Here is a 14,760-nt window from a genome sequence, read left to right on the forward strand (position 1 = left end):
TTCACCCTGGGCAGCTCAGACATTGAGGACATCAAGTATGAGAGTCCCCTAGGAGCTAGCGACCACGTGGTTCTGTGCTTTGAATACATAGTAGAGCTGCAAGTGGAGAGAATAACAGGAGTAGAATGGGAAAAGCCTGACTATAAAAGAGGGGACTACATAGGGTTGAAGAACTTCCTGCGGGAGGTCCAGTGGAACAGAGAACTGGCAGGAAAGCCAGTAAATGAAATGATGGAATATGTAGCAACAAAATGCAAGGAGGCAGTGGAAAGGTTCACTCCCAAGGGCAACAGTAACAACGGGAAGACCAGAACAAGCCCCTGGTTCACCCGACGGTGTAAGGAGGCAAAAACAAAGTGCAATAGAGAATGGAAAAAGTACAGAAGGCAGAGAACACACGAAAATAGGGAGATCAGTCGCAGAGCCAGGAATGAGTACGCACAGGTAAGGAGGGAGGCCCAGCCACAGTATGAAAATGACATAGCATCGAGAATCAAGACTGACCCGAAACTGTTGTATAGCCACATCAGGAGGAAGACAACAGTCAAAGACCAGGTGATCAGATTAAGGACAGAAGGTGGAGAACTCACAAGAAATGATCAGGAGGTATGTGAGGAGCTGAACAGGAGATTTAAGGAAGTTTTTACAGTAGAGACAGGAAGGGCTGTGGGAAGACAACACAGAAGGGAACATCAAGAGGGAATATACCAACAAGTGTTGGATGACATACGAACAACTGAGGAGGAGGTGAAGAAGCTCTTAAGTGACCTTGACACCTCAAAGGCGAGGGGACCGGACATCTCCCCATGGGTCCTTAGAGAAGGAGCAGAGATGCTGTGTGTGCCTCTAACCACAATCTTCAACACATCCCTTGAAACTGGGCAACTACCTGAGAAATGGAAGACAGCTAATGTAGTCCCCATATTTAAGAAAGGAAACAGAAACGAGGCACTAAACTACAGACCTGTGTCTCTGACATGTATTGTGTGCAAAGTCATGGAGAAGATTATCAGGAGGAGAGTGGTCGAACACCTGGAAAGGAACAAGATTATAAATGAAAACCAGCATGGGTTCATGGAAGGCAAATCTTGTATCACAAACCTCCTGGAGTTTTATGACAAGGTAACAGAAGTAAGACACGAGAGAGAGGGTTGGGTAGATTGCGTTTTCCTAGACTGCAGGAAGGCCTTTGACACAGTTCCCCACAAGAGATTAGTGCAGAAGCTGGAGGATCAGGCACACGTAAAAGGAAGGGCACTGCAATGGATAAGGGAATACCTGACAGGGAGGCAGCAACGAGTCATGGTACGTGAAGAGGTATCACAGTGGGCGCCTGTTACGAGCGGGGTCCCACAGGGGTCAGTTCTAGGACCAGTGCTATTTTTGATATATGTGAACGACATGATGGAAGGAATAGACTCTGAAGTGTCCCTGTTCGCAGATGACGTGAAGTTGATGAGAAGAATTAAATCGGACGAGGATGAGGCAGGACTGCAAAGAGACCTGGAGAGGCTGGACATGTGGTCCAGTAACTGGCTTCTCGAATTCAATCCAGCCAAATGCAAAGTCATGAAGATTGGGGAGGGGCAAAGAAGACCGCAGACAGAGTATAGGCTAGGTGGACAAAGACTACAGACCTCACTCAGGGAGAAAGACCTTGGGGTGACCATAACACCGAGCACATCACCGGAGGCACACATCAACCAAATAACCGCTGCAGCATACGGGCGCCTGGCAAACCTGAGAATAGCGTTCCGATACCTTAATAAGGAATCGTTCAAGACACTGTACACTGTGTATGTTAGGCCCATACTGGAGTATGCAGCACCAGTCTGGAACCCACACCTGGTCAAGCATGTCAAGAAGTTAGAGAAAGTACAAAGGTTTGCAACAAGGCTAGTCCCAGAGCTCAAGGGAATGTCGTACGAGGAAAGGTTAAGGGAAATCGGACTGACGACACTGGAGGACAGAAGGGTCAGGGGAGACATGACAACGACATACAAGATACTGCGGGGAATAGACAAAGTGGACAGAGATAGGATGTTCCAGAGAGGGGACACAGGGACAAGGGGTCACAACTGGAAGCTGAAGACTCAGACGAGTCACAGGGACGTTAGGAAGTATTTCTTCAGTCATAGAGTTGTCAGCAAGTGGAATAGCCTAGCAAGTGAAGTAGTGGAGGCAGGAACCATACATAGTTTTAAGAAGAGGTATGACAAACCTCAGGAAGCAGAGAGAGAGAGGATCCAGTAGCGATCAGTGAAGAGGCGGGGCCAGGAGCTGAGTCTCGACCCCTGCAACCACAATTAGGTGAGTACAATTAGGTGAGTACATACACACACACACACGCACAATACCAGACACAAAAATCTCTAAGACATTCCCTGTGTCCGGCTAAATCTACGAACGTTCAATGTACATTAAAGGGCCTAAAATTTGGAACTCCCAACCTGGAAACCCCAGAACTGCAGACTCTGCGACTATTTTCAAAACTACCGTCAAAAAACATCTTATCTCCCTAACACCTTCAACTAACTACATGAAAACCACACACACACACACACACACACACACATTCCCAACGCAACTGAGCAACCTATACTACAACCCACTCACTGTTCCCTCTGCCACCAACCCCCATATCACAAACCTCACCCCAACAGCTGTCCCTTATGGGCATTCTGACCCCACCCCCACCAACACATACCCCACCTACACCACAGCCCCATATAGGCCCCCACCAAGGCTCTCGCTCCCCCAACCCCAATATACTTGCATGACCACAATGATAGAAAAGAAACTAAAGGTTTGGTACACAAACGCGGATGGAATAACGAATAAACATGAGGAGTGGAATGAAAGAATCAGTGAAAAATCCCCAGACATCATAGCAGTCACAGAAACAAAACTCGCTGAGACAATAACAGACACAATCTTCCCAACAGGATATCAGATCCTGAGGAAAGATAGAAGGAGTAGAGGGGGAGGAGGGGTTGCACTGCTCATAAAACACCAATGGGGATTTGAGGAAATGGAAGGCATGGACATGATTGGAGAAAGAGACTACATTGTAGGTACAATTCAGTCCGGAGAACATAAAGTAGTCATTGGAGTGATGTATAACCCACCACAGAACTGCAGGAGGCCAAGAGAGGAGTACGAAGAAAACAACAGGGTGATGGTGGACACACTGGCTGAGGTGGCAAGAAGAGCTCACTCGAGCAGAGCAAAGTTACTGGTAATGGGCGATTTCAACCACAGGGAGATCGACTGGGAAAACTTGGAGCCACATGGGGGTCCCGAAACATGGAGAGCCAAGATGATGGATGTGGTACTTGAAAACCTCATGCATCAACATGTCAGGGACACAACCAGAGAGAGAGGGGAGGATGAGCCAGCAAGACTGGATCTTGTGTTCACCCTGAGCAGTTCAGACATCGAGGACATCACTTACGAGAGGCCCCTTGGAGCTAGCGATCATGTGGTTCTGAGTTTTGACTATATAGTAGAGTTACAAGTGGAGAAGGTAACAGGAACTGAAGGGGACAGGCCAAACTATAAAAGGGGGGACTACACAGGTATGAGAAACTTCCTGCAGGAGGTTCAGTGGGACAGAGAAATGGTAGGAAAATCAGTAAACGAGATGATGGAATATGTGGCAACAAAGTGCAAGGAGGCAGAGGAAAGTTTTGTTCCCAAGGGAAACAGAAATAATAGGAAGACCAAAACGAGTCCTTGGTTTACCCGAAGGTGTAGGGAGGCAAAAACTAAGTGCAACAGAGAATGGAAAAGGTACAGGAGGCATAGGACCCAGGAAAACAAGGAGATTAGTAGAAGAGCCAGAAACGAGTATGCGCAGATAAGGAGGGAGGCCCAGCGACAGTATGAGAACGACATAGCATCGAAAGTCAAATCTGACCCGAAACTGCTGTATAGCCACATTAGGAGGAAGACAACAGTCAAGGACCAGGTGATAAGGCTGAGGAAAGAAGGTGGAGAACTCACAAGAAACGATCAAGAGGTATGTGAGGAGCTCAACACGAGATTTAAGGAAGTATTTACAGTAGAGACAGGAAGGACTCTGGGGGGACAGACCAGATGGGGACACCAACAAGGAATACACCAACAAGTGTTGGACGACATACATACAGATGAGGAGGAGGTGAAGAAACTGCTAAGGGACATCGATACCTCAAAGGCAATGGGACCGGACAACATCTCTCCATGGGTCCTTAGAGAGGGAGCAGATATGTTGTGCGTACCACTTACCACAATCTTCAACACATCCCTGGAAACTGGGCAACTACCTGAGGTATGGAAGACGGCAAATGTAGTTCCCATTTTCAAAAAAGGAGACAGAAAAGAGGCACTAAACTATAGACCTGTGTCATTGACGTGTATAGTATGCAAAATTATGGAGAAGATTATCAGGAGGAGAGTGGTGGAGCACCTGGAACGGAACAGGAGTATAAATGCCAACCAGCACGGATTCACGGAAGGCAAATCCTGTGTCACAAACCTTCTGGAGTTTTACGATAAAATAACAGAAGTAAGACAAGAGAGAGAGGGGGGTGGGTTGATTGCATCTTCTTGGACTGCAAGAAGGCCTTTGACACAGTTCCTCACAAGAGATTAGTGCAGAAGCTAGAGCATCAGGCGCATATAACAGGAAGAGCACTGCAATGGATCAGAGAATACCTGACAGGGAGGCAACAACGAGTCATGGTACGTAATGATGTATCACAGTGGGCACCTGTGACGAGCGGGGTCCCACAGGGGTCGGTCCTAGGACCAGTGCTATTTTTGGTATATGTGAACAACATGACGGAAGGGTTAGACTCAGAAGTGTCCCTGTTTGCAGATGATGTGAAGTTAATGAGGAGAATTAAATCTGATGAGGACCAGGCAGGACTTCAAAGAGACCTGGACAGACTGGACACCTGGTCCAGCAAATGGCTTCTCGAATTTAATCCTGCCAAATGCAAAGTCATGAAGATAGGGGAAGGGCACAGAAGACCACAGACAGAGTATAGGCTAGGTGGCCAAAGACTGCAAACCTCACTCAAGGAGAAAGATCTTGGGGTGAGTATAACACCGAGCATGTCTCCGGAAGCACACATCAATCAGATAACTGCTGCAGCATATGGGCGCCTGGCAAACCTGAGAACAGTATTCCGACACCTTAGTAAGGAATCATTCAAGACACTGTACACCGTGTATGTCAGGCCCATACTGGAGTATGCAGCACCTGTTTGGAACCCGCACTTGATAAAGCACGTCAAGAAACTAGAGAAAGTACAAAGGTTTGCAACAAGGTTAGTTCCAGAGCTAAGGGGAATGTCCTATGAAGAAAGATTAAGGGAAATCGGCCTGACGACACTGGAGGACAGGAGGGCCAGGGGAGACATGATAACGACATATAAAATACTGCGTGGAATAGACAAGGTGGACAAGGACAGGATGTTCCAGGGAGGGGACACAGAAACAAGAGGCCACAATTGGAAGTTGAAGACACAAATGAGTCAGAGAGATAGTAGGAAGTATTTCTTCAGTCATAGAGTTGTAAGGCAGTGGAATAGCCTAGAAAATGACGTAGTGGAGGCAGGAACCATACACAGTTTTAAGACGAGGTTTGATAAAGCTCATGGAGCGGGGAGAGAGAGGGTCTAGTAGCAACCGGTGAAGAGGCGGGGCCAGGAGCTAGGACTCGACCCCTGCAACCACAAATAGGTGAGTACAAATAGGTGAGTACACACACGCACACACACACACACACACATACACACACACACACACACACACACACACACACACACACACACACACACACACACACACACAACAGGCCTAGTGTCTAATCGACATGTGCCTAGGACAAAATGGCAACTAACACACACACACACACAACTAACACACACACACACACACACACATATATACACACACACACACACACACACACACACACACACACACACACACACACACACACACACACACACACAACAGGCCTAGTGTCTAATCGACATGTGCCAAGGACAAAATGGTAACTAACACACACACACACAACTAACACACACACACACACACATATATATATATATATACACACACACACACACACACACACACACACACACACACACACACACACACACACACGCACACACACACACACACACACACACACGCATACACACACCCAGCTGGAAATTTTTCGGAGAATAGGGGGGTTTGTAAAAAAAAGAACCTGGCCAGTGAAAGTGACCTTCAAGGCAGAATCGACTCGGAACAGGATCCTGCAGGAGAAAGCACGATTAAGGGACATGCCGGCATACAGGAAGGTGTATCTCGACCGTGACAGAACACAAGCAGAAAGGCAGAAACTGAGAGAGATGGTACAAACGCGAAAGGTGGAAAGAAAGGGGATGGAGAAGACAGACAGGAGATCCCAGACACAGGAAGATCAAATACAGCCTCCCTCACAACTTCCTATAGAAGCCTCCCAACCAGGTCAACCCCAGTGCAACCAAACACTCTAAACCAAAACACCCATGCCACATCCAATGCCCCCACCCACTGCATTACAAACTCCACCCCCACAGCAAACACCCATAGTTCCTTATCAGGTCTCCCACTTCCCCAACCCCAATACACCTCCCAGACCACAATCTTAGAACAGAAGTTGAAGGTGTGGTATACAAATGCAGATGGAATAACAAATAAGTATGAAGAGTGGCACGAAAGAATCAAGGAGACATCCCCAGACATAATAGCACTCACAGAAACAAAACTCACCAGAATAATAACAGATTCAATCTTTCCATCCGGATATCAAATCCTCAGGAAAGACAGAGGTAGGAGAGGGGGAGGAGGAGTTGCACTGCTCATTAAAAACCAGTGGGGGTTTGAGAAAATGGAAGGAATGGACGGCACGGGCGAAAGAGACTACTTAGTAGGAACAATCCAGACTGAGGGACATAAGATGATAATTGCAGCAATGTACAACCCACCACAGAACTGCAGGAGGCCAAGAGAAGAATACGATGAGAGCAACAGAACAATGGTCGACACACTAGCCGAGGTGGCCAGGAGAGCACACATGGGGGGAGCAAAGTTACTAGTTATGGGTGATTTCAATCACAAGGAGATTGACTGGGAAAACCTGAAGCCCCATGGGGGTCCCGAAACATGGAGAGCCAAGATGATGGATGTGGTACTGGAAAACCTCATGCATCAACTTTTTAGAGACACTACCAGAGAGAGAGGAGAGGATGATCCAGCAAGACTGGACCTTGTATTCACCTTGAGTAGTTCTGACATCGAGGATATCATGTATGAAAGGCCCCTGGGAGCTAGTGATCATGTGGTTCTGTGCTTCGACTACATAGTTGAGCTCCAAATGGAGAGAGCAGCAGGAATAGGGTGGGAAAACCAAACTACAAAAGGGGGAACTACTCAGGCTTGAGGAACTTCTTTCAAGACATTCAGTGGGAGAGGGAACTGACAGGAAAACCAGTACAAGAAATGATGGACTATGTCGCAACAAAATGCAAGGAGGCAGAGGAGAGGTTTGTTCCCAAGGGAAACAGAAATAATGGGAAGAACAGAACGAGTCCTTGGTTTACCCAAAGGTGTAGGGAGGCAAAAACTAGGTGTACTAGAGAATGGAAAAGGTACAGAAGACAGAGAACTCAGGAAAATAAAGAAATTCGCCGAAGAGCCAGAAACGAATATGCACAGATAAGAAGGGAGGCTCAGCGGCAATACGAAAATGCCATAGCATCGAAAGTCAAGACTGACCCGAAGCTGTTGTACAGCCACAGGAAAACAACAGTCAAGGACCAGGTAATCAGACTGAGGAAGGGTGATTGGGAATTCACAAGAAACGACCGGGAGGTATGTCAGGAGCTCAACACGAGATTTAAAGAAGTATTCACAGTGGAAACCAGTATGACTCCAGGAAATCAGAGCAGGAGGGTGCACCAGCAAGTGCTGGATGAGGTACATATAGCCAAGAAGGAGGTGAAGAAACTGCTATGCGAACTTGACACCTCAAAGACGGTGGGACCAGACAACATCTCTCCATGGGTCCTTAAAGAGGGAGCAGAGATATTGTGTGTACCATTAACAAAGATCTTCAACACATCATTTGAAACTGGGCAACTCCCCTAGGTATGGAAGATGGCAAATGTAGTCCCAATTTTTAAAAAGGGAGACAGACATGAGGCACTAAACTACAGACCTGTATCACTAACGTGTATAGTATGCAAGGTCATAGAGAAGATCATCAGGAGGAGAGTGGTGGAGCACCTGGAAAGAAACAAGTGTATAATTGACATCCAGCATGGTTTCAGGAAGAGAAAATCCTGTGTCACAAACCTACTAGAGTTTTATGACAAGGTGACAGAAGTAAGACAAGAGAGAGAGGGGTGGATCGACTGCATTTTTTTGGACTGCAAGAAGGCCTTCGATACAGTTCCTCACAAGAGGTTACTACAAAAACTAGAGGATCAGGCACACATAACAGGAAAGGCACTGCAATGGATCAGAGAATACCTGACAGGGAGGCAACAACGAGTCATGGTACGTGACGAGGTGTCAGAGTGGGCGCCTGTGACAAGCGGGGTTCCACAGGGGTCAGTCCTAGGACCTGTGCTGTTCTTGGTATATGTGAATGACATAACGGAAGGGATAGACTCAGAAGTGTCCTTGTTTGCGGATGATGTGAAGTTAATGAGAAGAATCAAATCGGATGAGGATCAGGCAGGACTACAAAGAGACCTGGAGAGGCTACAAGCCTGGTCCAGCAACTGGCTCCTTGAGTTTAACCCTGCCAAATGCAAAGTCATGAAGATTGGGGAAGGGCAAAGAAGACCGCAGACACAATATAGTTTAGATGGCCAAAGTCTGCAAACCTCACTCAAGGAAAAAGATCTGGGGGTGAGTATAACACCGAGCATATCTCCTGAGGCGCACATCAATCAGATAACTGCTGCAGCACACGGGCGCCTGGCAAACCTACGGATAGCGTTCCGATACCTCAGTAATGATTCGTTCAAGACTCTGTATACCATTTACGTCAGGCCCATACTGGAGTATGCAGCACCAGTTTGGAATCCACACCTGGTCAAGCACGTCAAGAAATTAGAAAAAGTGCAAAGGTTTGCAACAAGACTAGTCCCAGAGCTACGGGGATTGTCCTACGAAGAAAGGTTGAGGGAAACCGGCCTGACGACACTGGAGGCCAGGAGGGTCAGGGGAGACATGATAACGACATATAAAATACTGTGCGGAATAGACAAGGTGGACTAAGACGGGATGTTCCAGAGATGGGGCACAGACACAAGAGGTCACACTTGGAAGTTGAAGACTCAGATGAATCAAAGGGATGTTAGGAAGTATTTCTTCAGTCATAGAGTAGTCAAGCCGTGGAATAGCCTAGAAAGTGAAGTAGTGGAGGCGGGAACCATACATAGTTTTAAGGCGAGGTATGATAAAGCTCATGGAGCAGGGATAGAGAGGACCTAGTAGCAATCAGTGAAGAGGCTGGGCCAGGATCTATGACTCGACCCCTGCAATCACAAATAGGTGAGTACAAATAGGTGAGTACCTACACACACACACACACACACACACACACACACACACACACACACACAACAGGCCTAGTGTCTAATCGACATGTGCCTAGGACAAAATGGTAACTAACACACACACACACATCAGAAACACCTGCAGAAGGACTCCAGCCACGACACCCCCAAGGCAACTGAACAATCCAAACCAACCATCACACACCGATCCCTCTTTTCCCACCCCCCGCACCACGAACCTTACCCGTACAGCAACCCCCTATGGGAGATCTTCCTCCACCTCCACTGCAACCCCCCACAGGTCCCCACCAGGGCTCCTGCTCTCCCAACCCCAGTATTCCCCCAGGAACACAGTTACAGTATTAGAACAGAAGTTGAAGGTTTGGTACAAAAATGCAGATGGATTAACGAATAAATATGAGGAATGACAAGAAAGAATCAATGAGAGGTCCCCAGACATCATAGCAGTTACAGAAACAAAACTCATGGAGACAATAGCAGATGCAATCTTCCCAGCAGGATACCAGATCATGAGGAAAGATAGAAGGGGCAGAGGGGGAGGAGGGGTTGCTCTCCTAGTAAAAAAACGATGGAAATTCGAGAGAATGGGAGGCATAGACGAGACAGGAGAAAGGGACTACATAGTAGGTACACTTCAGTCTGGGGAGCAAAAGGTGGTCATTGCAGTGATGTATAATCCACCACAGAGCTGCAGGAGGCCAAGAGAGGAATATGAAGAGAGCAACAGAGCAATGGTGGACACACTTGCTGAGGTGGCAAGAAGAGCTCACTCCAGCAGAGCAAAGTTGCTGGTTATGGGGGATTTCAACCACAGGGAGATTGACTGGGAAAACCTGGAGCCACATGGGGGTCCCGAAACATGGAGAGCCAAAATGTTGGATGTGGTGCTGGAAAACCTCATGCACCAACATGTTAAGGACACTACCAGAGTGAGAGGGTAGGATGAACCAGCAAGATTGGACCTTGTGTTCACCCTGGGCAGTTCAGACATTGAGGACATCACATATGAGAGTCCCCTAGGAGCTAGTGACCACGTGGTTCTGTGCTTTGAATACATAGTAGAGTTGCAAGTGGAGAGAGTAACAGGAGTTGAATGGGAAAAGTCAGACTATAAAAGAGGGGACTACATAGGGTTGAGGAACTTCCTGCAGGCGGTTCCTTGGGACAGAGAACTGGCAGTAAAGCCAGTAAACGAAATGATGGAATATGTAATATCAAAATGCAAGGAGGCAGTGGAAAGGTTTATTTCCAAGGGCAACAGAAACAATGGGAAGACCAGAACGAGCCCCTGATTTACCGGACGGTGTAAGGAGGCAAAAACAAAGTGCAATAGAGAATGGAAAAAGTACAGAAGGCAGAGAACACACAAAAATTGGGAGATTTGTCGCAGAGCCAGGAACGAGTATGCACAGGTAAGGAGGGAGGCCCAACGACAGTATGAAAATAACATTGCATCGAAAATCAAGACTGACCCGAAAAAAAGTGTTGTATAGCCACATCAGGAGGAAGACAACAGTCAAAGACCAGGTGATCAGACTGAGGACAGAAGGTGGAGAACTCACAAGAAATGATCAGGAGGTATGTGAGAAGCTAAACAGGAGATTTCAGGAAGTTTTTACAGTAGAGACAGGAAGGGCTCTGGGAAGACAGCACAGAAGGGAACATCAAGAGGGAATATACCAACAAGTTGAAAATAAATGGTATAAAATACCGACACAATGGAAACATAAACACATATGCAGTTTGATGTGATCCTTTACTGACAACGTTTTGCCCACACAGTGAGCTTTTTCAAGTCACAAACAGATCTACCTGGGGTGGAAGGTACGTGAGTATTTATAGTCAAGTTCAGAATGTTGAGGTCAGGTGGAGAATGCTGCATCTGATGATCTACCGAGTGGGGTTATAGAGTCTAAAATCTTGGGTAGCATGGAAGGGGGACTGGATAAGTTGTGAGCAGACCTTCTGCAGTGTCTATGTTCTTATGTGGGATAGCGATGAAGAAGTTTCTTGGCAAGAAACTTCTTCATCGCATTGGATAAGTTGTGAGCAGACCTTCTGCAGAAGGTCTGCTCACAACTTATCCAATCTCCCTTCCAAGCTACCCAAGATTTTAGACTCTATAACCCCACACGGTAGATCATCAGATGCAGCAATCTCCACCTGACCTCAACATTCTGAACTTGACTTATAAATACTCACGTACCTTCCACCCCAGGTAGATCTGTTTGTGACGTGAAAAAGCCCACTGTGTGGGCGAAACGTTGTCAATAAAGGATCACATTAAACTGCATATATGTTTATGTTTCCATACCAACAAGTGTTGGATGACATGCGAACAACCGAGGAGGTGCAGAAGCTGCTAAGTGACCTTGATACCTCAAAGGCGATGGGACTGGACAACATCTCCCTCTAGGTTCTTAAAGAAGGAGCAGAGATGTTGTGTGTGCCCCTAACCACAATCTTCAACACATCTCTTTAAACTGGGCAACTACCTGAGAAATGGAAGACAGCAAATGTAGTCCTCATATTTAAGAAAGGAAACAGAAATGAGGCACTAAACTACAGACCTGTGTCTCTGACATGTATTGTGTGCAAAGTCATGGAGAAGATTATCAGGAGGAGAGTGGTGGAACACCTGGAACGGAACAAGATTATAAATGAAAACCAACATGGGTTCATGGAAGGCAAATCCTGTGTCACAAACCTTTTGGAGTTTTATGACAAGGTAACAGAAGTAAGACACGAGAGAGAGGGGTGAGTTGATTGCAATTTCCTAGACTGCAGGAAGGCCTTTAACACAGTTCCCCACAGGAGATTAGTGCATAAGCTGGAGGATCAGGCGTATATAACAGGGAGGGCACAGCAATGGATCAGGGAATACCTGACAGGGAGGCAACAACGAGTCATGGTACGTGAAGAGGTATCACAGTGGGCGCCTGTGACGAGCAAGGTCCCACAGGGGTCAGTTCTAGGACCAATGCTATTTTTGATATATGCGAACGACATGAAGGAAGGAATAGACTCTGAAGTGTCCCTATTCGCAGATGATGTGAAGCTGATGAGAAGAATTAAATCGGATGAGGATGAGGCAGGACTGCAAAGAGACCTGGACAGGCTGGCCATCTGGTCCAGAAATTGGCTTCTCGAATTCAACCCTGCCAAATGCAAAGTCATGAAGATTGGGGAGGGGCAAAGAAGACTGCAGACAGAGTATAGGCTAGGTGGACAAAGACTACAGACCTCACTCAGAGAGAAAGACCTTGGGGTGACCATAACACCGAGCACGTCACCGGAGGCACACATCAACCAAATAACTGCTGCAGCATACGGGCGCCTGGCAAACCTGAGAATAGCGTTCCGATACCTTAATAAAGAATCGTTCAAGACACTGTGCACTGTGTATGTTAGGCCTATACTGGAGTATGCAGCACCAGTCTGGAACCCACACCTGGTCAAGCACGTCAAGAAGTTAGAGAAAGTACAAAGGTTTGCAACAAGGCTAGTCCCAGAGCTCAGGGGAATGTCGTACGAGGAAAGGTTGAGGGAAATCGGACTGACAACACTGGAGGACAGAAGGATCAGAGGAGACATGATAACGACATACAAGATACTGCGGGGAATATACAAGGTGGACAGAGATAGGATGTTCCAGAGAGGGGACACAGAAACAAGGGGTCACAACTGGAAGCTGACGACTCAGACGAGTCACAGGGACGTTAGGAAGTATTTCTTGTCATAGAGTCGTCAAGAAGTGGAATAGCCTAGCAAGTGAAGTAGTGGAGGCAGGAACCATACATAGTTTTAAGAAGAGGTATGACAAAGCTCAGGAAGCAGAGAGGGAGAGGACCTAGTAGCGATCAGTGAAGAGGCGGGGCCAGGAGCTGAGTCTCGACCCCTGCAAGCAAAATTAGGTGAGTACACACACACACACACACACACACACACACACACACACACACACACACACACACACACACACACACAGGATATAGTTTAGAGTTAGCAGTGTTCCCTGGTTTAACTGTAGGACACCTGCAGTGCTCCACTGCTCGTCACAAATGCCATGATCTCATATCTAACCTTTCTGACTACTCACCTGCACACATTTAACTAAATCAATATTTTAATCTGTTTCTTCTAATTCTCAGTTACCTCTCTTTTTGTTACCTTCTCTGCAGCGTGTCTTGACGAGCCACGGATTGTCAACGGCACCACGAACTATACGTCGTCAGGTGTGTGGCTGGTGGGGTCGTTCGTTTACGCTGTCTGCCAAGAAAATTTCACCTTCACTAAGTACAGTTCTTCCAGCCGCCGCGTCAACTGCACCCTCACTGGCTGGGACAACACTCCGCCCTGCCAAGAAAGTAAGGCTCAACACATCGTTTACAAAGTCATGGAAATCTGTTAGTTAAAAAAAGCTACACTTCCAATAATAAAGCGAAACCTCTAATAATAATCCTGTTGTCATTTATGATATATTTGAATGGCAAAATTGATACACTGTGTAAAGGATACTTCAAGTAACTGTCGTTATATTAATGGTAAACATCATCGACGAGTAGATGAGTACATGTGCACCAGTTACGTATCTATTTCCGAAGGGTTTCGCCTGGTCAGCAGGCTTCTTCAGTCTAACATAGAGGTGATTTAAATACAGGTTGAGATTTTGAGCCCAGAATCTACACTCTCTTGAAATATGCATATGCATAAATATAGGAGATATAAATGGGGTATCAAGAATTTTTAACCAAAAACTTTTAAATAATCAGTGAAAGTTCAATAAATTTTTATTTAGAAAAGATAGAGGAAAATACTCGTTTTGGCAAAAAGTTGGGGATAACTAAAACAAACTACCAAGTAGAGTCATCAAAGCTAGCAGTTTGCATAGATTTAAAACAGGTTGGACAAATATATGAATAAGAGAGATGGTAAATTAGACATATGTGTAACAACTCGGTATCTTCATCCTGGAAACGTTTCACCACACAGTAGCTTCATCAGTCCGATACAAAGACGAATGGTGAAGATCAGAAGAAGTTCGAGGTAATCGGTCCCTCAGCCTGAAGTCGATGTAATCAGTCCATCAAAAGTTTTGCCACACAGTGGCGAAACATTTCCACAATAAAGATACCTAAGTGTT

The 14,760-nt window shown here is 46.4% G+C and overlaps 1 protein-coding gene across 1 annotated transcript in view; it reads left to right on the forward strand.

Annotated features, from left to right (window-relative positions):
* The window catches only part of LOC138852390 (uncharacterized), a 262,953-nt gene that overhangs the window by 196,311 nt on the left and 51,882 nt on the right, over window positions 1-14,760 (forward strand). The window contains exon 28 of the mRNA XM_070082742.1: window positions 13,799-14,023. Coding sequence (XP_069938843.1) covers window positions 13,799-14,023 — 225 coding nt within the window. The remainder of the gene's footprint in view (window positions 1-13,798; window positions 14,024-14,760) is intronic.

The sequence above is a fragment of the Cherax quadricarinatus genome, chromosome 8, assembly GCF_038502225.1.
Source record: "Cherax quadricarinatus isolate ZL_2023a chromosome 8, ASM3850222v1, whole genome shotgun sequence".
Classification (NCBI taxonomy): domain Eukaryota; kingdom Metazoa; phylum Arthropoda; class Malacostraca; order Decapoda; family Parastacidae; genus Cherax; species Cherax quadricarinatus.